We start from the raw sequence: 25973 nt of genomic DNA, 5'->3' as shown, positions 1-25973 counted from the left end.
CAGAGAGAGAGAGAGAGACTAAATATATTTGATAGACATTGTCTTCACTCCATTGTCTTCACATTTCAGCCCAAGAGCCTTTAATCTACGAATATATTTATAGTTACACTGCAAAAAAAAATTATTGGTATTTTTGTCTTGTTTTCAGTAAAAATATCTAGGGGTTCTTGAATTGGGGTGCTTTTTCTTGATAAGCAAAACGACTCAAAAAAATAAGTCTAGTTTTTACAAAAAATATCAAATTTAAGTGATTTTGTGCATAAAACAAGCAAAAAATATCTGACAATGAGGTAATTTTTTTTGCTTATTTTATGCACAAAATCACTTTAATTTGATATTTTTGGTCTAAAAACTAGACTGGGTCGTTTTGCTCATCAAGAAAAAGCATCCCAATTCAAGAACCTCCAGATATTTTTACTGAAAACAAAAATACACAATTTTTTTTTTATTGAAATTCATTTTTTTGCAGTGTAATAATTTACTTATCAGTAATTAATCGTTTTTAAAGTATTCAAGTGTTACTGATAAAGTGAAACAAAAAAGATTAATAATTTTCACTTTGCGCACAGTGTTTTGATTGGAACACACCGGAATACATTACTTCCGGTCGGCTTGTCACCTTCAGTGTCATCTGCAGTGTAGAAGCTCGAATTGGACTAGATAAATACGCACTCACAAATGGTTGGCAACCCACTCATTTGTCATGTACAGTGTAAAAGTAGCCACGCTAATTTTAAATCAGACTATAACCGTTTCTCAATCCGAAGACTGCAGCCTCCGGAGGTTGCATTTCTAGGCTGCATGCGTCATTAAGTTTTATTTCAGAATATTTACAGTTATAAAGTTGATTATTATTCTTAGTTAATCATAAATTGTTGTAATATACTTATTATTTGTGAATGTAATGCTCAGTTAACTTGAACTTGATGACGTATGCAATTTGCATATGGGACCTCCGGAGGCTGCAGGCTTCCGATTGATAAACGACCAAAGATGACCAGAGGCCGGATAAAAATTATTGGAGCGCACTTGGCCCGGAGGCCACCAGTTTACTGGCACTGTAGCATTACTGCAATCACATAGTTAAATGGTCACAGAATTTGCCGTTATACCAGCATGTATAGTTGAAAACCACAGTCAAGGCAGTGGCATAAACTTTTATGACAAACTTTTAATAATGAGAACACCGCTTTAATTTAGTTTGCAAGTCCATTAAAGTGATAAGTAGAAACTAACAGTGGTAAATAATATAACTCTGTCAGGATAATAATCTGTTTGGATTGCCATGAAATGAAACATTATCAATTAATACAGCTTTATAGTTATGACAACATTCTCTCCGTTTATCGGCATAAATATATTTTTCAGATCAGTTTAGTACAGAACTTAAGAATTGACAGAATTTTCTATGAGACATACATATAAAAACACAAGAGGTTAATAAACTATGCGCAAATCCAAAATGTTCAAGATTGTTTAAGGCAAGTGCAGGAAAATGGGACTTTATGAGAAATTGACAGCAAGAGGGATCATTCACAAAAACATGAGTGCAACGTGTACGCAAGACATTATCTTCAAGTATTAAACAATGTGTTTTTGATCAGTTTTATAAGTCATCGCTTGTGATGATGAGACCATTAGCTGTTTGGTTTTCCAGGATCAAATCATCATCATCCTCCTGCAAAGAATAGAAACCATTATAAACGTCAAACAGTAGACTGATCCATCTTAAATTTCAAATCAAGTTACCGTCTGAAGAGTTCATGAGTCTGTCATGTGTCAAGGGCAGTACTCACCTCATCTTTCTTTTTATAATCTTTCTCTGTTCCTCTGTATGACACCACATGGATGAGAGTGTATACTCTGTAATGAGAAGACATCAGATTAACAACATTAAATGACCCGAGATTGTGTCAATATATTACTGGTTTAACTGTTGAAGGATCTGTGTACCTGTGGTAAAGCATAGCTAAGAACTGAACGATCAGAAGAACGGCAAATGACAGCAGGAACATCAAACTCAAAGGCTCCACCTTCATGGGGTCATCCGACAATGTACCGTTAGGAAAATATTTTGGAATCTTGATGCTTAGTAGGTCACTGCCCATTGCTTGAAGGAAGAACGTTGCAACAACCCAGAGGACATTGATTATGAAGTACAAAAATACTGCCTGCAAAAGAAAAAGCACAAGTGTTCAAAAGACAGAATTAATGGCCAGACAAGACAAATACTTTTACCACAAACATTACCTTGTTACGTAGAGACTTGAGTTCACGTGTCACTTCTTTCTTGTGAGCTTCGTCCTCTGCTATGGGTTTTAGATAGCGCTCTAACAGCTTTTCCCAGAAGTCTTCTTCATCCTGGTAAAGTTTAAAAACAGTTTTCTTTATTCGTACAGTATGTGATCTTTAGCAGACACTGTAATGTTTGTGTCTGAAAGATGTATTTACAGTTCCATGTGCAGTGGATAAATTCATGACATCTACATTTTTACTTGCTAAAAGTGAAGCTGTATAGATGATCCGACAAGAGTCTAACCTTAAATCTAACATGAACATACCTCTAAAACCCAAGGACAATGATTTATTCAAAAGAATGTCATTTCTTTCCTATAAACCCCAAACATTGGGTAACACTACTTTAAAATCACAGAAATTTTGCTATCTCGCACATCATTGTTGGTCCTGGAATAACTTTCCTGTCGAGCAGTTTAATTTTAAGAATAGGAACTAGGAAGGATTTTGGCCTTGGGCTATGCTTAGGTGTTTGAACAAATTTCTTAACCACCTTTTTAGGTGTCAATGTTTCGCCTAACAAAACATCGTCTGAGAACCAACAAAAAATGCTGATATAGAAACTCTCTTGAAAAAGTCACATTTGCCTTCTAAAATCGGATTATTTGATGGTGATATGTTGTGATGTCAACAAAAGATGTTGATCCGTGAAACACGTCCCACCTAAGTCAAAATCAAGTTACACGCAAGCCTTTCACAAAACTTGACCTCAGAGAGTCTCTCAATCTGCGGAGCCACGAGCGTCCTCTCAATGCCCCGCTTGATGCGACGCTCCAGTCTCTCCATCCGGTTGGTCTTTAGGATGCGTCTGGCTGCTTCGTTCAGGGCATCCTGCAGTTCCTCAAGCTGACCTACAGTCAGTATGTCTTCAGGACCCACTTTATCCCGCAGTTCTTCATTCAGGGTGTCTGTAAGCATCAAGACCAGCTCCTCACACAGATCCTCCTGGTTCTTGTTCCTCAAAGTGTAACGTATCTGCTCCTGAAGGTTTCTCTTCAGGTTTGCATAGGTCAGTTTTTTCAGGAACACTTTCTTCACAGGTATCACCCAGTCTGTCCATTTAAAGAAGTGTAGATATTTCAGTGTCACAGTTTTTAAAGGGCTTTAAGGCAGCCTTAAAAATTACAACTTAGAAATGCAGCAAGACGTGTGTGTCTTTGTGGTTTATGTAAATGTAAGATGAGACTTTAACTCTTACCACTCTCAGGCACGACCTCTTTTGCCATCCCAGGATTAATGTAACCATCAATATAATCATCGTCTTCGTCGTCTGTGTCATCGTTAGATGAATCCATTTTTTTCTCACAGCTTTTGGAGCTCACACTGTAATGGATTTTGGAAAATATTTTTTTTTTGAGCAACCATCAATCAAAATGTAATGCATCAAAATGTGATTCTAATCCAGATACATTTTTATCTTCTTTACCTGCTTTGGGAATCTGTGTCACCATCCTTTTTGTTCAACAGATTTTTTTTGTGCTCATCCTTGTTATGCGTCACCTGCTTGTTATGGTCTAAGATTTGTTTGTCTGTGTTCACGACATTCAGGTGGTCTTGTATGGTCGGAGATGTGGGCTCAGGTTTTGCAGCAGCAGGTGCGCTCGGATTGACAGCCTGTTGAATTTGCTGAAGCATTAGATTTTCCGTCTCTTGGGTGACTTCGATTTTCACATCCCAGCAGCAAAGTTTGCAATCTCGATTGCAAACCACACCCACTTTCTTTTTATTATCCTCGCCCTTGTTGGATTCTCGAGTTCCCCAAGAAACAATGTGCATGTTGACCAGGGAATATATGGTGAGGAGCAGATATCCACTGGGAATGCAGATGAAGTACATGAGACCGTAGATGACCAGCGTGCACTCCTGAGGGTGCAGGATGGCCGTCACCATGTACATGATGGCACCGGACACCAGGAAGAGTCCGGTGGGAGTTATAAATGTTCCTTGTTTAACCATGTCACCTACAACAAGATCAGTATCTGATTGGTATTGCCAAAATAAATTCTAATGCAATTGAACAGAAAAACAAATAATGCATGAAAAATAGTTTATTACCGATAATGGAAAAGAAAGACGCAGTCATCAGGAATGCATAGATGACGCTCAGAATAGCAGCTATTGTAATTTGGAAGTTGGATTTGGCTACAAAACATATGATCATATAAACAACCGGAGGTATAACAGCTATTATTATAGAAAGAGTGCCTGGAACTCCAAACACGAACTGGAAAGCTCCTAAAATGAAAAAAAAAGGGGGGAAGTTACGATGATTGTTTATCAGCGTTCACAGAACAATAATACTGATATTGCCTTATATTCTGATAATTGAACAAAATTTGCCTGTATTAGCATCAACCTATTTTAATGAGTTTCAGGGCTTGACATTTACACCCGTTAAGCAGCCAAATAGGGGTAGATTTCAACTTTGGCAAGAAAAACAGCCAACTCCCACTAGCCACTTTGGGAGGTTGAATAATTTTTTTAATTAAAAATGATTTTACATTTTCTTAAAAGCCATGTAAAATAATAAAGATCCGCGATTGCATTGAAGGCATTTAAAGTGTATGCCCTTTAGTCATATACCAGGTATAATCCAACTGATATATGCAGTCATAAATTTGAGTGCATTTGAAAGGGTTTTAACTTTAGCTAAATCAAGTAAAATGACTCTAAATCAAGTTATTTCAGCATGCCAAAGTCGAGTTTAATCATATAAAAATATCAAAATTGTGGCCAGTAAAAATGCTTAGTGGCTAGTATCTTTGGAAAACCACTAACCACTGTGGCCGGTGAGGAAGAAAGTTAATGTCAAGCCCTGGTGAGCCTTATTATAGTTCATAAGAGAAAATTAAGGTAGCTGTAATAAGGACTTATTCAGCTAGACTCATGTAAATGATGTAAATCATAAAACACAGATAACTCATGACAACAAATACAGATTACAAGTACTTTTAACGTCCATGGTTATACAGCATATTTAATATAAAGCCTATTGGTTAACCAGTTTAAGCAGGGGTTTTTTTTGTCATGGTTAACCAGCTCAACCCTGGATCTCAGGGTCTTTGAATGTTTACCTGCTATCATGAGAGTGACAGATGCAGGACCCAGGATCGAGGATGACACGGTAAAGATCTGATATAAGATGTAGATAAAAGATATGGAGGTGTTCCTCTTGACTGTTTCTGTGCCACTGTGAAGCAGGTCCAGAGTGTTGGCCAGTGTTGAAGGACCCCATCGACGTCTTTGATTGTAAAACTCTTTGAACTCTTGAGGTGAGTTGGTGTAGGCATCTGAAGCGGCATTGTACTCCACACGCCAGCCCTGCTGCAGGAGAAGAGTACACAGCCAACGATCCTCACCTAAATATCAACAACACACACACACCATCTTTTATTCATCAGGAATAAATTACCAAACCTTGTTTTGTTTCTTTACTAAAAATGTGTGTCTCTAAAGAGAGATACTGCATGAGAGAGGGTTGGTTGGGGAGGTCATTTACAGTCTTGACATTGCAGGATGATATGGATAGATGATGGAAACAAGGATTTACCTTGATCATACTGCACATATTCGGATGCTCGTGTGGCTTTGGTGGTATATCGTTTAAGAACGTTGTCATCCATTAGTGCAGATCCTCTGAACAGACTGAAACAGCCTGGACTGCAAAGAACCGAGCCAAACACATGTTCAGCTGTCTTCTGAAGCCAATGACCCACAGCATACTCAAATTTCTGATACCATACCATCGGCCCTAAAACATCAGATCGGCAAGATCAAAAACAACGTATTGCTCTTTAGAGCGAATGTACAGTAGGGCTCGAGTTTCTGTTTTGTAATGATAATTATCATTGTATAGGTCATACAGCATAATAAGTGTAATAAACGCTGACGGAATTTTTATGTTCTGGGTTTGTCCCTTAAGTTAACCACCATTATCACATTATCAAAGGTCTTATGATTAAATTATCAGAAACATCTTGAATCATCTGCTGTTGAGATTGTTTAAGTGAATAGATTCATGTAAATGCACTTTGTACTTGTAATATAAATAGCAGACATAGGGAAGGATCATCACAAAGTAAATACAATACAATATTACAGATATTTGTCCTATTTTTTTAATACAGGCTGTGAAAACAAACACCAAACTGCAGGAGATAAAATCCATAGGCTGATGTTAGACGTTTTGTGGATCAGTTTTGAAATAACTTGCATATCAGTAAAGCTTTATTTCGACATATTTCTCAAATGTTATATTTCCCAGTGTTGTGCGTAAGTGTTGTTTTTACCCATTCCAGTGGGGTGAATTCGCCCGCAGGCCGCACCCACATTATCATACATTCTCAGTCGATCAACAAGCAATATCAGAGCAGCGGGGTGGAAATCTGTATCTCCATCCAAGGCCATAACATATGTGTTGTCATCAGATATATGTCTCCTCTTGCTGTCATTATCATGAGCAGGGAGTAGATAACTTTCCCCATCCAATGATACCAGACTGGCACGATTTACGTTGTTCTGTCTTGTAAAACGCACACAAAAGCACACAATTAGCTTAATGCAGTATGTCGTACACTAATATTGGATGTTTAATGTTTTTTGTGTGAAGATAATGTGAGTGTTTGTTCAGTGTTAGGATGTTCTGACCAATGCTGCGGCAGTGTTACGGGGCGGTGTCTATAGAGTGTCCTGTTTGTTTTTTATCTGGTTGTTCACTGGCTCAAGTTAAAAAGCCCAACACTCCTGAAAGCCACACATATGTGTCCCAGCATGCAATATCCATAATTTCACCGTCTAGGTTAACTATAGACCCAATATAGTCCGGCTTTGAGTAACCCACTTCCAGCCCAAATAAACTTGAATTTGGTTACATGTCATCTTGCCAAACAAACTCATGAGAAGTATGATAAAAGAATTGATAGTGATGCCTTAGGTGCAGTGTTTTGCAACTCCAGTCCTCGCGACCCACCTCCCAAAATGTTTTAGATATATATCCCTATATAAAACACTTGATTTAGCTCATCCGCTTGATACTTCATGTTTTGTTCGACTTCAGCAGTGCTGCACAGACCGTTCGGGGTGTGACAGACAGCCGCCCGATAATGATTAGATCAGGGATGGGCTTTGGGCTTCAGTCCTGGAGGGCCGTTGTTCTGCAGAGTTTAGCTCCAACCATAATTAAACACACCTGAAGCAGCCAATTAAGGTCTTAGGGGCCAGTCACACCAAAAGTGCTTTAAACACTTGCAAACGCAAGGCGCGACGCACTGCCTTTTTAAAAAAAAAGAGCAGTGCGACGCAGCTTTTCATATTGCTAAGCAACCACCGAGTCAGCTGTCTTGTCAATCAAATATTGAAGCGTGAGCGCTCTTTTGCTGTTAACTGTCATATTAGCAGAAATTTTTAAAAGAGGGCGCTTGCTCTGACCTTGTTTGAGGGTGAGAGATGCATAAATACGCAGGAGAGAGTGAGCGAGTGGAGTCCGGTTCTTCAAAGCAACTGTAAACTTCACTCACCACAACGTAAGGCCCGCCTCTCCCCTCATTCGATTGGACAATGCAAAGACGCGGATGACGTCGGGCGCTTCTCCGCTCTCAGCGCTCCTTCAAAAATTCAAAAACCCGCAAGACGCTCGGCGCGCATAAACAGCGCGCAAACGCGCCCTGCCCATAGAATATCATTCAAAAAAGGTGCCTGCAACTGCCATAAACGCTTTTGGTGTGACTGGCCCCTTACTAGGCATACTAGAAACTTTTAGGCAGGTGTGCTGAGGCTGGAGCTAAACTCTGCAGGACACCGGGCCATCTCTGGATTAGAGGGTAGAGGACTTTTTATGCCAACCCTGCTCCTGGTGAGCAACGGTCCTGCAGATTTTAGCTCCAACTCCAATCAAACACAGCTGATGCAGCTTATCATGGTGTTCAGGGTTGCTTGATAATTACAGACAGGGGTTGGAGCTGGGTTGGAACTGAAGTTTGCAGGATTTTAGCTCACCATAAGCAGGGTTTGAGACGCATTTAAATCGCTCTCTTGGGACTGCGATGTCACACGCTGACCATTCTGTGTGGCACACCATTAAGTCGAACAAACCTTTTATGGAAGTTTTTATATAAAGAGACAGTGACAAGGTTTGGGGAGGTGACTCACAAGGACTGGAGCTGAGAAAAACTGCCCTCAAATTTTTTTAAAACACAACAAGAACTTACTGTAATTTTCATAGGATTTTTGACATTATATCCTTTCCAACCGAGCAGGTAGTACATGTACATAATCTGAAAATACAAATGTGTTGAGTTACCCCAGGCTTGCGCAAACTCTGAAATATTTCTTGTCATATAAATGGTATGAGTAGCTGAAGTTTACCTGTGACCATCTCTTTTTGTTTCGAATCAGGTTTTTATCTTTCAGGTGAACATAAAGCATGTTTCCTTCTGGCATTACAAACACAAGACGACCACCGTACGGCGTTTCGATGATAGAAACTTCATCTGGCTCCTTATTTGTAAATACCCTGTGGTCAAACAAAGACAAATAAGGCTTATGAATTGTTCTGTCACATACTATACGCTGATAAATATACAAAGCAGGTAACCTCAGGTGTCCTACCTGTAAACCTCCATGACAACATGTATGAGGTCTTCAACGTATGAGTTGACGAGCCTCATTCCTGTTTCCTTTTCTTTCATAAAGGCATCATCGACATATATATGACACTCAAAGTCGAAACAGTCTTTGTGTTCTTCCTTTGGATCCCCTCGGTATCTGTCCAATCTGAAAACAAGCAACAAACGAGTACAATTCAAACACGACAGAGCCGTGATCCGTTCATAATGTATTTTTACTGTTAAAAAAATACCTGAACATTGATGTCAAGATTTTCAACATCTCATCATATGTTTCGTGCCACATTGTTGCACAAAGGTAAATGACGCAGTTTTCCACCTCTTCATTAACGCTGTACATAAGAAAAAGAAAATGTTGCAAGAGGTATGATTCAGGTTGATGCCCTTGACTGTATTGTATAACACACATATAGTGACTTTATTTCTGTACCTCTCCTTGTTTCGTGAACGGATGACTTTCATCTTGGTATTCAGCAGCAGAGAGAGGTCAATGAAAGCAGATTCATACAGGCGACGCACGAAAAGCTGAGACGTACGTTCAATTCTTTGCACCTTTAACTTCCACACGTAATATGTGCACGAGACGAGCCCGAGCCACATGCAGACACCCTCCAGCGCCAGCATAGAGAACGGCCACAAGGCGTACGGGCTGTTGAGGGTCGTCTGACAGATACTGTTGGAAATCTCTACCATAACCACTGATGTGCTATTTTTGTCCTTGATATTTGCAAGTTGGGAGCAAAATGCCCAGAAAGGATTTTCAATCGTAAAATTTGGGAAGGAAGTAATAATATTATGGTCAGTGTTATCAACTTGAATCAAGAAAAGCGTTATGCCCAGGATTAGCGTAGCCGGACCACAGAATGAAACAGGCAGAGCAAAACCAAACTTCACTGCGTGGATTTTGCATGCAACGACTCCGAACCAATGGCACGCGGCAGAGCAGAACGCTTGCAGGAAAAAGACCACGAGACCGATATCTACCGCGCTTTTGGCTTTGCTGAATGCTCCCCAGTCAATTCCAGGCTCACTAAGGCCATAATACAGGAAGTAGATTGCCACGGTGATGCCGATTCTAAGGACGCTGGTGACAAGATACACAGTGTCTCTGAAGCCATCTAATTCATTAAGCATCTCCTGAATGTTGCTGCTGGCTCGAAAAGGATTCTCCCACCAGTTTAGAGAAATAAGCAGGGATGCAAAGATCGCAATGCCGATATACAAGTATCCTTCCGCCTCTTGGAACGGGACAAAAGAGGAAACTCTCACGTAGTACTCGACCGCCACGAGAATGTAACCGCTGATCACCAGGATGAGGGAACATATGGGGTAGATGATCATCCATCTGTCCCGCTGCAAGCGGAAGACAATCTGGAGCACGGATGAGAGGATGCAGGTTCCTCCAGGGATGCAGAGGTTTGTGAGAATATCAAACTGAGGCATCACAATCAGCACTAAGATGGCAGTCCCCACGGCAACCAGGCTCTCGATCACACACATCTGCAGGAACATTCACAGCAATCTCTTAAGACTTTGCATTGACATCTGGACATGTCAGGTGGACATTCATAATCTTTATATTATCAATGTTGGTCTAGAAGATTTATCTTCTGGACTACTCGTGGACTACCAGCCAACCTGACTATAGCCGGTAAAGTTAACGGCTTTAAACGCAACATTTTAGTTGTGAAGTTTAAAAAAAACAGTTGGCTCACATTAAGAGCTACCACTACAATGTTTTGGTAAAGCGATGTGTCTTCTTGCAGTGTTTTGTCCTTTAAACTTTTGTATAGTGATAGTTTAAATGCAGGTTTTTTTATATTCAAACCATTATTGAAACATTCTATCTGATGTTTTTTGCCATGTCACTTGGAATAAAGAAATATACAATTATTGCATTATTACTGTGTCTGTTGTAAATTAACTCACAATTCCCATTGTCTTTGCGTTGGGAGGGACGTAGCTCTTGAAAGCACATTTCCAGAGTGACTTGAAGAACACCAGAAGGTTTGGTGTCACTAGGACACACATCAGCAGCAGTGTGTAGAACTGACGATCTGCAGGGTCTCTCAAAGACTTTGGACTGGATAGAGTGGTCAGAACCAGCAGAGAACCCTATCATACAGATCAACAGTCGTCAGTATGACTGAATCACCTCACTAACACAAAACCATCAGCTCAAGATGATCTCAAACTAAGGCTTGAATGTGAATACAACCATTTGAATAGTTTTTTAATAGTGAATGGGTGTTATTCAATTGCACATTTAGACATTGATGTTTGTGTCAATTCAGGGCTCTTGCTGATAAAGTGGGAATGATTCTCACCCACAGGTCTACTGTAGATGGCACAATTCCAACAATGTTTATGGTAGTATCTAGTAAATTATCCAAAGTGGGCTTTCATTTTTGGAGACCAGAATTCCTAGCCGTGTACTCGACTTTTAGACCAGTGTGATTCTCAGTTCTGGGGCTTCATTTATAAAAATGCTGCATAGAGACCATCTTAAATTTGATCTTACGATCATTTCTCAAAAGCACGTATGTGTGATTAATAGAATGAATGTAAGGCAAACGCCTCACTTTCAGATGTAAAATCTATAAATTGCAAATACTTTGTTTAGTAGCAGTTTTCGATCTTTAAACAATGCCTAATTAATGCAATTGACATATCAAAGCACACTTGTCAATATTTAAATCCTTTTTAAGCAGCTCGAATAGCTTATATTACCAAAACCTGCAGCAATCAGATAAGCAAAGTGTGTAGGCCTACCACATGCGTACCACTTTTCCACATCAAAGACAGTTTTTATAAATATGAACATTGACGTGTATTTTTGCTTATACGCACAGATTGTTTTGTAGAGTGTGCATATGCATAAATCCATGGCAACTTGTCTATATTTATGAAAACGGTCTTTGACGTGGAAAAGTGCTTAGCACACACTTTATAAATGAGGCCTCTGTTCCTGGTGATTCATGGCTCTGTACATTTTGAATGTCTCTCTTTTTTAACACACCTGACACTGATCATCAGATCATTAGGTCAGAAACCCGTAAACTGAACTAAGTGTGTTAGATAAGAAAAAAATACAGAGCACTGGATCACCAGGAACGGACTGAGAACAATTGCATTTAAATTGTCATAATATTCTTGGTCAATCTCTAAATTTTAAGTTTTGCAAATGCTACTCATGTCATGACTACTACACACAAAATTTATTGGGTTTATCTATCGCCGGCCACACCCTTAGTAAGATTACGGCTATTCTGTGTGATGAGAACTTTCAATGCCAGTTTCCACAAACATCACCATGGTGATTGAGATCAAACTTGAGTAAACAGTAATAAGTGCCCTGATAATATTTATTGTCGTAAAGAGTAATAGTGTAATGATTGACCTTGCTCATGACTGCGCTGGCCAACACCAGCACACCCACAATAACAGCAACCAGGTTCTGTAGAAGTATAAAACATGTTCTCTTTTCCTCTTTCTCAGCCCCGATCGGGTTCAACTGGAACGGATCCCATGTGTCCCTGTAAAGACGTTCATTGTGAAAGGCAATAAAAACAAAAAATATATGTGGAAATATACATCTGTCAATTTTAGGGGGTATTTCTCCCTGATCTGATCTTTTAAACTGACTTTTTCTGCTGTACGATAATGAATCTTGGCTGAGGCAGTCAAAGTACAGATTTTTTTTAATATTTAGAAATATTTGGCTTATAATTAAATGATTTATTAACTGAAGCAGATTGATTGATAATATATTTTGTAAGGAACATTTGATGACGGGCCGTTGAATTGTTCGAAAATAATGCACACCCAAGGTGGTAGTGCGCAGCGTGACGCGAAGCGGAGTGCCATTACACCTTGGGTGTGCACTATATTTTTAAACAATTAAAAGGACTGGAGTCAATTATTCCTCTTAATTTAAATTAAAACTTCAATTTAAGTCTAAACTTAATACATTCTTCTTTAACAAAGCATTCACATAAAATGTCCAGTAAATGTACTTATCCCGCAATAATTAGTTTGTCTAGGACAAAGCACACACATACCTCATATGGGTAATATACTATTGTCGCAATAGTTAGCCTGTCTGGAACCGAGCGGATTTTAAACCACAATACTGTATGACACTTGCATTACATGCGAATGGCCCCTACGCTAATAGAATTCTGTTTTTCTCTCCCTGTCTCGTCCTCGACCCCGAGGACAATGAGACAAACAGTCCCAGTTCCTGCTGCTGGGAAGGTCATCACACCACTGATCTACTGGCTGTCCTTCAACATGATGCCCAGCCGATGCCTGACCAACGACCACCGGCTGAACCAGTTTAATCCGCTTACCCGCTTCCTATCCCTACCGTGTTTATATATATAAATATATATGTATCTCCCTCAAGGGTTTTCCTCCTCCTAGGAGTTTTCCCCGAGGGGTTTTTCTCCTAGGGGTTTTTTCATCCCCGGGAGCGTCAGCCACCTTTGGCTTAACTTAGCACTTTACTGTATACGTTACATTATTACTACGCTCGCATGTACGGTTTATTCTTAGCCGCTGTATTCTACTTCTTATATTATCTATTGATTTTCTGTGTTCCCCCCTACATCTACTCATGTAAAGCTGCTTTGAAACAATTAAAAATTGTGAAAAGCGGTATATTAATAAAATTGAATTGAATTGAATTATACCACGGTCACCACAAACATTGCACTGGTGGTTATTTTAAGACATTTGACAGGTCAGGTGTGCGGTTAACAGAAAAATAATCAACACCTGTTTAACATTTTTCAACCAATCAGAATAAAGCATTTAACATAAGTTTATTTACTGTATAAAATACAGTTTATAAACATAGAAATGGATGTAAAGAAAAAAAGACTCTAAATGTGTTATTAAAAATGAGTGATCTCAAAACTGCTGCTCAAGTCTGCTGCCTCTTTCACTAAGTGTACTAAGAGTTTTATAGCATGATATTAAAATTGAGATTTAAAGTGTACTAAGAGTTTTATAGCATGAGATTGAAATTGAGATTTTATGGGGCTGTTTCACGGACAGGGCTTATACTAATCCCAGACAAAAATGCATGTTTCAGCTGCTTTAATTTCAAAACACCTTGCACTGACATATTTTAACATTTAACATCTGTTTTTTTGTAAGGTTTGTTTGTAAAAACTACTTAAATGTCTTAAAATAATGAAGGCCTAGTCCTGGATTAATCTAAACCCTGTCCGAACCACCCCAAAAGTGTACTAAGAGTTGATCTAAATCAAAATAAAGCTGTAATAATGAATGATGGAGAGTAACTAACGTACAGTAAGATCACCTGATGTGGCAGTGGTAAAATCTGTTCCAATAACAATTCATTATTTAAAACAACAAGTAGAGTTGTAGTGTGATGTGCCCTGCCGTGATAAATATATAGTCCTTACTAATGTTTAAAACATTTTACATAACAGAAATGTTACTTTTTAGGATGTATTTTTAGTTTCATAATTTAAGAGGTCTATTTCGGTCAACGTCATCTAAAACCTTGTCCTTACTATCTACTTTTAATGACTGACAATGTACATTTAAAGCAGGGTCGCCAGATCATTAAATAGTGTAAATCTGTATGATCCACTGGTTTGTTTGAATAAGTTCTGTTGTCCTTTGATAAGAAGGACTGTTTAAATATAGACATAAACATCCAACGCTCTTTGTTTTTCATCAAATATTTCTAATGCAATATAAAACTGTGTGATTGCGTATGGGTTACCTGTGTCGCCCCTCTCTCTTGCGTCCCCTCTGCTTTAGGTCCTCCATTTAGAAACCCTGTCACGTTACTCCATGAACAGCAGAAGACAGGTATACAGTGGCTAACATAGAGAGCTGAATCAAAAGATCTCTGTTCATGGTTATAAAAGAGTTCAAAGATCTCTTTAAGGTCTCAACATCCTTATTACGCCCCTGATAGGAAAGCCGTTCTCAACCTGTTCCAAAGTTCAATCACACTTATAACACCAATGTAAAATATCTTAATATAGTTAAAGAAAATAGATAGAATGGGTAAAAATGGGTACATTTTTACATTTTTAAGAGGACAGCTGTCATATGACATTCAGAATAGGATGAGAACAAACTCCAGTGTAACCTGCTGAGTATTAACTAAGATGAAGAACAGCTGAATGTGTTCAGCTCATAAATGTACAATAATGGTGGTAATAAAACAAACACTAAATATTTCAACATAAACCAGGAGGTAATACAGTTGTTCAATTGAGTTTTTAAAAAAGAAAAAAAATCTTCAAATACAAACCCTCACGCTGTTCTTGATCTCACAAATTATGTGAAATAGTCACAAAATGTTTTGCAAATTTTTTCGTGTCATTGTCACATATTGCCACCATTTTATGTGTCTGTGCCCTGACTTTCTTTTTTCGTGTCAGTTTCATGTATTGGTTACTCAACTGTTTTTCCTATTTTTTAAACTATTTTCGGTTTGGGGTTAGATTTGCTGTTTGCGATATTGGTTTCGGATGCTTTTTAAACCATTGTTGCCTGATGTTAGGGTTAGAGTTGGGTTTGGGTAAGGATGTCATTTTAGGTAACAGAAACTCCTTCTAACCCCAAACCGAACGACAACAATGGTAAGAAAATAGGAAAAACAGTTGAGTAACCAATACGTGAAACTGACAGGAAAAGAAAGTCATGGCACGGACACAATGGCGGAAATACGTGACAATGACACAGTAAAATCCGCAAAATATTTTCTGTGACTAACTTCTATGATCAGGTTGGATATTGTACAGTTTTGTCTATGTAAAAACTTAAATTGGTTTTAATTGACAAAACTTAACTAATGATCTATTCAAAGCTCGACCACAGAATCTTCCTGGTATTATCTCCTCTCAGGGAGGGTTGTGAGTTATAAGTACATGGGCACTCTGTCTCAACTAACCTTTAAGCTACATATTGATTATTCATATATATATATATATATATATATATATATATATATATATATATATATATATATATATATATATATATATATATATATATATATATATAGGCCCAGTACATTATTTAATTTACTTCCATCTTATTTGTCTCTTAGCTCTTCAAATGTAAATGTACAAACTCCTTTCAAGTACATCTAAAGGTCTTTACACACCGGGACGTTTTTCAAGTACACCTTAGAGTTCATCTGGTTCAACCGGAGCTTTTAGATATAATGCTTTTTCTGCTTGGAATAATTTACAAAACATCATAAAGCTGACCATGCTTTAAATGAGTTTAAATTATTTTTAACAAATGATGTGTTTTGTCCTTTGGCAAGATGTTGTTGTGTGATTTTTTATTTGTGTTATTGTGATCTTTGTTTTTGTGTTGGTTAAATTTGTACAATTGTTTCTTGTTGCTGCCTTTTCTGGCCAGGACACTCTTTTACAAGAGATTTTAATCTTAATGAGTTTTTAAACCTGGTTAAATACAGAAATAAACGAATAATCGTTAATTATACCTTTGTTTATTAAACTGCACAGTACAGCAGTGTCATAAAACACACAGATTGAAGAATGGCTTCGTAATTAAAGACCACCCCAAATATAATGAATAGGGTAAAATAAAAAATGAACCAACATATTCTCACTAGGAATGTAAATGAGTTATATGAACATGCTCTTGTTGTCAGGTCCAAGGTTGAAGATGATCTACAGTTTTATCACCACTTCATGCTTATGAGAAATGACACACTGTTTATAACACAGTCACTGCACCTGAAATAGATACTAATTTTCAACTGATAAGAAACCACTGTATGTTATGTTTACATTTCCCAGCAAGGAATAAACTGTCGCCCTTTAGCGGGATTTGGATGGCATACTGCCAGCAGTTTGCTGTAGTCTGTCCACTGTTCACAGACTAATTGAAAACAATCACTCATTGATCTGCTTGCATTTCTGGAGCACCATATCGCTATAAAGTCTAAGTGCTTTATTACAATCCCCTTTACATTTAAAATATAGACCTGTTACACTTTCTGTCTGTTTCCCCTGTTTTCTCCATTCACCCCCCTCCGAACTTCAATTCCCATCATCCTCCACAATCCCTCACCTGTCAGCTATCAAGATGTGTGTGTGTGTGTGTGTGTGTGTGTGTGTGTGTGTGTGTGTGTGTGTGTGTGTGTGTGTGTGTGTGTGTGTGTGTTTTAGTCCCTGCCTATGTTCCAGTTATAAGGACCTGCTCAAACATTCTAACCAGGCCAAAAGCATGCCATATGTGTTTCTCTGACCTTTTGTTTAGATTATATTATTTGTGCTTGATTGAGATCACAAACACACACCTGTATATGTGGTTTGCACAGACTTCACATAGATGTAATTAAAAGTCCTAGACTAAAATATTGATTTGATGATTGTTTAAGTTCAAGTTTACTGTCATTTCTCCTACTGGTAGTCAGTGGAAAGATACAAGGAAAGGTGTTCAGTAGTCCAGTAGAAATAACCATGGCCTGAACAAGACATTGTGCTCCAGGCTCAGTCAGATAGGGCCTGATCTTTCTGATTTATAGTGTAAATCTGCAAGACAGTATTGTCTCTGTGATGTGTGAAAGTGACAAGCATGTAACACATACTCAAAATGTGACCTCTGCATTTAACCCATCCCATTGAGTAGTTAAAACACACATCCAGAGCAGTGGGCAGCTATCCCATGGTTTCAAGCCCAACTCTCTAACCACTAGGCTACAACTGCCCCTTGTATGTAGTGAGGGTCCGCTGTCATCAAAGACTACATCAAGGTTTCTGGCTGTTCTAGGTGGTTTTATGATTGCAGTACCAAGCTGGATGGTGAAGTTGTGTACTATAGCACTGTAGTGTGGGGTGGTATGAAAGACAATACCCACACAGCAGGAGACTCCTATGCGGATCCGCGTTCAATTGACTGTCACATTCGTTTTGGAGCCGCAGAGAGGCCGCAAGAGTAAATTCTTCCGTCAAACAGCAGATCCTGAACGGACCCATGTCGGATCCTTGGACGTGCGCTGACGGGTTAACTAGCACACCTGTCAATCGAGACTGTGGGTTAACTACGCACACCTGTCAATCGAGACTGGAACACGGTTGAGCTGAACCCTCTATTGAGTAAGTATTGATTTATTGCGGCAGTAAACGTTTTTTTAACCATCATGTATAGGCTACTAATGATTGGAACGTTGTTTAATATTAGAAAACTTTAGCATCACCCGTGTATACTATCTAGTTCACGAATGTTGTCATTTGCTTTATTAAACTAATGTAGAAGAAATGCAAATGTAAAACTAACTTAAATGATAGCAAAACATTTAAATACAGGTAATCATTGATGAGACCTTCAATGTTCTTTTTGTGTCCTTTTAAACGGCACTTTATTAAGTTATAGTAATGTTTATGTAAATTAAATATAAAATATGATTACGTCATACTTGGCATTTCTTTATGTACATCTGTAATTATTTAACAAACATTATTGTACACTCGTTCATAAAATATATGTATACACGTCCAAATTCATAATTGCAAGTGTACCTTAATGCTTTTTTGTATTATGTTTATGACCTTCTTTACTTTATTTATATTTAATAAACATTTTTTTGTGAAATAATTAAAAATAATTACTAATAGAAGTAGGCCTATTTTATTTAAATAAGTACTAAATAAACATTTGAAATATATCTGTCTGTGTGCAATGAATGAATATAATATACAAGTTTCACTTTTTGAATGGAATTAGTTATAAAGCAACTTTTGGATCAGATTCTAATTATATGAGCAGCACCTGTATACAAATTGATTTATTTGCCAGGCTATGGCTGAATCCCAAACCGCCTACTTCCATACTATATAGTAGGCAAAGTAGCGCTTTTTACATACTATATAGTATGGAAGTAGGCGGTTTGGGATTCAGCCTAAGAGTGGCATGCACCTCCGACTTGTGGTTATTAATGGCAGCTTAATGTCCGGCTTTATTGGCAGGTATATGGTCGGCTGCCACTGGCAGCTTCTTCCTGCTGCCAGCTGCTGATTTTTCGCTAAACCCCCTCTCATGACATAATATTCTTCCAAATCAAATGCAGTGTTTGAAATCACAAGGCCTATTACACATTAAACAAATATTAGGTCTTCCTATGAAATGAATACCAACTTTTTAGATACTTTCTTTATTGTTAAATGATTACCAACTTAATATAATTATTTTCAAACAAAGTAAATGTCAAGGCCAAGCAGATAGACCACGAAAAAGTAATAGTTGTAAGTAATAGATTCATTTTCGATGTCAATCTACACCTATTCATGGGGCCAAATCAATAAATGCATTCCAAATATTCAATGTTGCTCTAATTTTATGTTGTTGTATAGTTTATAACAATAAAACAGACAACAACACCATTCAACAATGTAATTATTTAAATACAAAAGTAGAAACAATTATAGATTTTACACACCTGATTCTTCACTGACAAAAATGATTAATTCAATTTACCCAATTTTTTTAAGGTAAGTGGTTGCAATCAATTTATTTAAGCTACATTTAAACAATAGTTTTTTGTTTTGTTTTGCCTTTCTATTTATGTAGCTTAAATAAATTGATTATATAAAAAAAATTCAGTGCAAAACCTGCAACCTGTCTTTCTTGACATTTCTCATTTACAGCAAAAATGAATAGAAAGACCTTGCCTGTCTCCTTGTCAACCTTAAGGAGAAGGACACGTGTAGACGTTCAAAAAAGGCTTCATCAAATTAGGACAGACATGATTGACATGTCTGATATGACAGGAATACCAGCAAATGACAGAGTTCTTTCTGAGAACACTGCCCCACACTCCTCAGCTGCACATGCAATGGCAGAGGTGCAAGATTTTACTGAAGAGGACATGGAATTGGAGGCAGATTTTGATAATGTGTATTTTGATGTGGATGGAACATCAGGTTCGGTTCGGAAAATGATGATGACTTAACATCACTTTCCGATAACATTGCCAACTGGGCAGTGAGTTTTGACATTTCTCTCGTTGCCCTGAATGCACTGTTGAGTATACTCCATATAACCCATCCCAATCTGCCAAAGGATGGTAGGACCCTTCTCAAGACAAAAACAGATTATGCTATTCAGGAGAAGGCTGGCGGGAACTACCATCACTTTGGCATTCTTTCCTCCTTGAAGGCCACTATAAGCAAATATGCCAAAACACTTGCAGAGGGCATGACATTGGGGCTGCAGATTAATATAGATGGTCTACCTTTATTTAAAAGTTCATCTGTAAAGCTGTGGCCCATCCTTGGCTTACTGGTTACCATACCCATGAAGGAACCTGTGGTCATTGGGGCATACTGTGGACCCAAAAAACCTAATTCGGCCACAGAATTCCTATCTGATTTTGTCGACGAACTACAGGAGCTAGAGGCTGGGTTTTGCTTTGGAGATAAGAACATTAAAATAAAGCTTCACACGGTAATCTGTGACGCCCCTGCACGGTCCTTTGTGAAAAACACAAAGGGCCATAATGCTTACCATGGGTGTGATAAGTGCCTACACCTGGGGCAATACCAAAACCGCCAAATGACATTCCCTGGATCAGAACACCCCCAGAGAACTGACAACTCATTCAATCTGATGGCTGATGAACTACACCACCACAAGGGGCCACAACCATTTAAAAATGTTAAGGTTGGCATGGTATCGCAGTTTCCTTTGGATTATATGCATCTAGTCTGTTTGGGCATCGTAAGGAAACTGCTCCAGACCTGGCTCCGGGGTCCATTAACAATAAGACTGCCGGCATCAATAGTAGACAGGATGTCTGACAAACTCCAGTCAATGAGGCCCTACGTGCCAATTGAGTTTGCCAGGAAACCACGGTCGCTTAGGGAATTGGACTGTTGGAAGGCGACTGAATTCCGACAGTTTTTACTGTACACTGGCCCTGTGGTGTTGGTGGGATTTCTGGAGCGGAACATGTACAACAATTTCATGCTCCTGTCAACTGCTATATCCATTTTGGTGAGCCCTGAACATCTCAGCCTTGCTGACTATGCTGGACAAATGCTGAAATCTTTTGTAAACCATTTTGGTGAGCTGTATGGGACAGACCAGATTGTGTACAATGTCCACTGTCTGGTCCACCTAGCAGACGATGTAAAGAGGCATGGCTGTCTGGACTCTTTTTCAGCGTTCCCATATGAGAACCACCTCTGGAAAATAAAAAAACGAATTAGAAAACCTGAGTTCCCTTTAGCTCAACTCATTCGCCGCCTTTCGGAGGTTACAGCTACAAAATTGGATGCTGACGTAGACATTGCCCTGAAAAAGCAGCATTTTGTGGGCCCAATTGTTGGTGGCATGGGAGTTAATGCGCAATATGGGGAAATGCAAGGTGAAAGGTGGACCATCAAATGTACAACAGGGGACAACATATTTCTGGTGGGGGATAAAGTCTGCCTTATCAAAAACATTGTGCAAAATGATAATGGTGTGTACGCTATTTACACTGAATTTTCCCAGCAGTCTCCATTCTATACCTACCCCTTCAACTCCGACAGAATGAAAATATTTGTTGTAAATGATTCATCTGACGATCTGAAGTCAGTTGAGGTGTCTGCGCTGGGACAGAAATGTGTAGCCTTGCCATACAGATATGGTTTTGTGGCCATACCCCTCCTCCACTAAATGGCAAAAAAACTCAGTAAAAACAAATCAGTTCAATCAATTACTTTAATCAATTCAAGTGAAACACTCTAATAATTTAGTTGACTACTGACTTTTGACTATGACTTCCATTACTCTGGATGAAAATGTGCTGTAAGTATTTCACAAAGTTTTTATTTTCAATACACTACACCCATATTTCAACATATGAGATGACATGTTATCCCTCAAAATGCCAGGGGAAATTATATTTTAGGCTGAATTTAACATGCAATTTGATACATGTCTCACCTTTCTCAATACTATGGCCTGTACATAATCCACTACATTACTTAATTACGAATTACTTGCTAATTTGTTTACACTGTACACTTGTGCATGCTTTAGTCCATGTTATTTCTTTTTTGATGATTAATAAATACTCCTTTTCTTTCTTTCTACATTAAGGATGCCTTTTCATCTAGTAGAATTTCAAGCGAGCAAGGACATTGCTGTTGTGCCAATTGACTGGTATGATGATGGGATGGTGTACTGGCCCAGCTTTAAGAGCACAGAACGTGTGAAAAGGGCAGCTGCTAATGAGGAGAAGCATGAGCCAAACTGGCCAAGATATGATGTAAAGGTTGTCAGAACTTGTGGTACGCAAGAAAAAATGTAATGGTTTGTTCTCCTGCTTTAAATAACATATTATTTGTATGTATATGTCTCTCCAACCTGGTTAAATAAAGATGACAATAATAATAATTGTAATCATCATCAATAATAATAATAATAATAACAATACAGCTAATTTGAAAGTTATGTTAATTTTAATGTTTTCAATTTTAGAGTACTACAAAGACGCCATTAGGCTTATGACTCAATATCAGAAAGGCTGCAACACCTCTGACCTACAGTCTGAGGCAGAGCAAGAGGGTGAGCTGCCAGAGAAAAGAGTCAGAAAGCCAGTGTAAGTGTGTTCTGTCTTGTTTCCGTTCTGTTTCTACAGTAATAGGAAAGTTATTTTCCGTAGCATTCAAAAATTAACCAGAGATGCTTGTACTATATATTTGGCAATTTGGGAATTGCAATAACCATACTGGTTACTTAACAGCCATCGTTTTGGGGACTCTGATGAGAGTGACGAAGACCCAGAAAATAGTGACACTGCATCTATGAGGATGCCAGGACCTTCCAGCTTGCCTGGTTTGTCAGCTAAAGCCTTAGGGCCAAGCTAATTGCACTGGCAGCGTAAGGAATAATGTCTTACCATCGAAATATAATCATAATATTAATATCAGAGATATGGTTAACATTCTTCGTGCTAAAGTTATTCCCCTCTCCCTGTATCCATTCCTCCAGCACCACCATCTCACCGAGTGCCAGGCAGCAGCGTACCTACTCCCTAATGTGTAGGTAAAGACTGTTCTCCAAAATAATATTGAATTAACACAGCAATGGTCACTCTGTTTCAAATCAAAAGATTGCATCTGCATTATCATCTCAGATTTTCAAGGTGAATCCATTAATGGGGTTGAAATAGGTAGTGTAGAAGTATACCAACATTTTGAAACATACAAATTCATATTTAGCATGACCAGACTTTATTTGGCATTGTTTGTCCCTTCAGCTTGCATGCCTCGCAGCCTACCATGTGACCTACAATGGTCACAACCATTTAATACCAATTCCTCTCCCTTAGCACCTGATCATAGGCCAGGACAGCAACACCCTCCACCACCTCAACACCCTGCACCTGCATTTAACATGCAGAAAGTTACTCAAGGTAGGGACTGATTTCTGAAGTATTCGTTAATAGAAAGGCCCCATGTATAATATCAGTCATGGTTAACAGATGAGTACAATTTAATAACAAATGTCCCCCTCTTATACAACTACCACCTCACTATGGGCCAGGAACGGCAGTCCCTCCCCAACTCCCTCCACCCCCCGCACCAGCCCTCAACATGCGGCGAACAGAGGAGCCCTGTTCAAGCATGACCTACAGACCAACATGGCGAGGGGGAAGAATGAACGATACAATTCCCTGCTCTGGTGAGTAACAACTAACAAATACTGAAAGGAGATTCTGTGCCACAGATTTACGGCAAAATTCCCATAATCATCACATATTTTTTTGGAAACTTTCTCAATAACTTTTGTCATTAACTAATGTCAATAACTAATGTCCATATTATGAGTAATAACGATAAACACTGAAACGTGATATATTTTATACATTACATTTTAGCTATATTTCATGTTTGTCAACAGCGGCTGAGGTCCACATCCTTAGCTTGCTGGAAACCATCAAACAGCAGCAAGACCAGCTTGTGGCAAGGTGAACTACCTCTGCAGCAGACTGAACCCCACCCCAGGGCCAGATGTTGAGATGCCTGATAATATCCAGTTCCCCCTGGAACAATTGAAGGCAGTGGAGGGATTTGAAATGTTTTTAAAGGATCCGTCAAATGGCCCAGCTAGACAGAAAGTGGTGAGTTTGCTTATTTCATATGAAGTGCAATTAGGGTTGTTGATTGTCCATGATGATTGCAAATATTCAATTAAAGCAGTGTTAAGATTTTGTCAGTGAATGACAATCTCCCTGGTTTTACATTGTGTGTGGTGCCATGGGTCTATGAGGTTCTTATTTTACCTTGCTGTCTATTTAAAAAGATGTATTTGCCTTTTTAGATTTGTTCTTTGGCCACCATTGGAGGCCAGGATGTGAAGAGGGTGACCTGGAACATCCTGGGCAGGCTCTTCACAGATGAGGTGGCTCATCAGATTAACTGGAAGGGTGTTCATAACAAAAAGCCCTTCAGTAGGATGGCAACGAAGACCTTGCTTTTTAGTAAGTATAGAATTTAAAGTAATATTATATAAGTTCAATTATCTGTCCGTGTAATGTAACCAAGGTTCTAGTGGAGACTACATGCAAGTAAATGGAGTTTACCCCCCGCTCAAATGTCAGAAATAGAGTTTGGCCACCTGTTAAGAGTTTTCCTCCAACTAGAATGTTAGAGGACCCCAACAGACCTAGAACATTACAAAACCACACTGATGTCTCCACATACAATATGTGCTCTGATCAAGGAACCATTTAATACAACTAATATTGTTTGAACATTTTGGATGTCTTTTTAAACATAAGATAGCGAAAGGCACCCCACCATGATCATGAATTCATGGTTTACCCACCTCTTATTTTAACCACCACAAACCTGTTTTATAACCTTGTAATTCATGTTTCTTTTTACATTTAATCTCCTTAATACCTCTCCCATATATATTGTATTGTGTAAGCATACTTGGCTTTGGATGCTTCATACCAAACATTAACATCTGTCTTTTGATTACAGGTGCTGTGAGAAAAAACACTGTGACCCAGTCAGCCACGGACGCAGAGGTCACCAAGCATGCAATCAGGTGGTTCAACCTGGCAGCAGATCGGTCTGCCAGGAGACGTGTCCCGCCTTCCTCCACACAAAATGATGAATGAGTAATGGGAGAAAATGTTCAAAAATTAAACCATGCTTTTTGTTGAACAACTTGTCTTTCTCCAGTTATTCCTTTTCAGATAATTTAGCTGTGCATACTGCAGCATTTCATTGAAGTTGTAGCCTAATAAATCAATTTTTTTTGTTTGCACTGACCTGGGCCTATAAAGCACTAAATTAGGTTTTGAACAGAAAAATAATATTTTTAACAAAAACATAATATGCCATAACCTATAAATGTCCATAAATGTAAATGGCAATTTTATATTTCCATTGAGTACTAATTACTTTTGTACACTACATTGATATCTTTAGTGAAACTTTTCTGTTTACAATATTGTTAGGTTAAAAATACAAGGCAATGCAGATTTAAGGTTCTATATTGCTGTAGTAGCCAGGCCTAGTGATAGTTTGGTTTTATCCTTTGGTTTAGTTCGTCCTATTTTATCCTACAGCAAGAACAGAAGGGATATTGAAAGTAAGACAAACTGGTCCAAAACGGACCCGACCCTGATAGAAATAAGCTCCGGGGTGGATCCGTAACGGACCCGCCCCGAAGTCAATATTCCGCTCTGGATCCGTTGCAGATCCGCCCCGGAGCTTTTAATGAGTCCGTTGCGGGTCCGCGGCGGATATATGAATGAATTTGCACCACGGATGCGGAGCGGATGCAGCGCAAGGCCACGGCGGGTCTGCGATCCGCCTTCATTGCGGATCCGTCACTGCGCGCAAGTGGACACCGACACGGGTCCTTTTGCTATGTGGGTAAGTTTAGTATTAGCTAGAGTTGCAGATAATGTTTTCTCATCCATGCTGAGATGTCTTTCAGTCAGTCTGGAATACTAGATTCTACAGTGGAATTGTTAGGTTGCAGAAAATCTGTTGATCGTTAGCATAACAGTGGTAA

The 25973-nt window shown here is 38.7% G+C and overlaps 2 protein-coding genes across 3 annotated transcripts; one reads left to right on the top strand and one right to left on the bottom strand.

The window, feature by feature from the left end:
• Positions 1 to 1156: 1156 nt before the first annotated feature.
• chs1 (chitin synthase 1) lies at positions 1157 to 14836 on the bottom strand. The gene is made up of 19 exons (XM_073872877.1): positions 14680 to 14836; positions 12319 to 12454; positions 10848 to 11033; positions 9349 to 10418; positions 9152 to 9250; positions 8902 to 9066; positions 8659 to 8806; positions 8507 to 8567; positions 6585 to 6824; positions 5846 to 6046; positions 5370 to 5654; positions 4351 to 4530; positions 3722 to 4256; positions 3494 to 3618; positions 3004 to 3347; positions 2251 to 2361; positions 1954 to 2171; positions 1797 to 1863; positions 1157 to 1678 (listed from the first exon to the last, which is right to left on the bottom strand). Exons 1-19 carry the CDS (start codon positions 14724 to 14726, stop codon positions 1607 to 1609), a joined length of 4290 nt encoding a protein of 1429 aa, XP_073728978.1. The 5' UTR covers positions 14727 to 14836; the 3' UTR covers positions 1157 to 1606.
• Positions 14837 to 19538: 4702 nt separating this feature from the next.
• LOC129416400 (uncharacterized) lies at positions 19539 to 25092 on the top strand. 2 transcript variants are annotated; one of them, XM_073873647.1, is made up of 7 exons: positions 19539 to 22225; positions 22416 to 22536; positions 22681 to 23352; positions 23484 to 23621; positions 23841 to 24060; positions 24261 to 24420; positions 24929 to 25092. In XM_073873647.1, exon 1 carries the CDS (start codon positions 20145 to 20147, stop codon positions 21606 to 21608), a length of 1464 nt encoding a protein of 487 aa, XP_073729748.1. In that variant the 5' UTR covers positions 19539 to 20144; the 3' UTR covers positions 21609 to 22225; positions 22416 to 22536; positions 22681 to 23352; positions 23484 to 23621; positions 23841 to 24060; positions 24261 to 24420; positions 24929 to 25092. Both variants share the same exon structure in this region, with proteins under 2 accessions (XP_073729748.1, XP_073729749.1).
• Positions 25093 to 25973: the final 881 nt, after the last annotated feature.

Source organism: Misgurnus anguillicaudatus, chromosome 11, assembly GCF_027580225.2.
Source record: "Misgurnus anguillicaudatus chromosome 11, ASM2758022v2, whole genome shotgun sequence".
Classification (NCBI taxonomy): Eukaryota; Metazoa; Chordata; class Actinopteri; order Cypriniformes; family Cobitidae; genus Misgurnus; species Misgurnus anguillicaudatus.
Note: the sequence above shows the minus strand (reverse complement) of the source record. Positions and strands in the feature narration are given on the sequence as shown.

Bases quoted from the DNA above. Each gene is read 5' to 3' on its own strand.
- chs1 (XM_073872877.1), bottom strand. From the start codon at position 14,726: ATGGAGGACCTAAAGCAGAGGGGACGCAAGAGAGAGGGGCGACACAG. The intron at 8,568-8,658 runs GTAAACTTCAGC...TTGTATTTTCAG, and splicing joins ACAAAAAGAGATGGTCACAG to ATTATGTACATGTACTACCT. The intron at 1,679-1,796 runs GTGAGTACTGCC...TATTCTTTGCAG, and splicing joins ATTATAAAAAGAAAGATGAG to GAGGATGATGATGATTTGAT.
- LOC129416400 (XM_073873647.1), top strand. From the start codon at position 20,145: ATGACATTGGGGCTGCAGATTAATATAGATGGTCTACCTTTATTTAAA.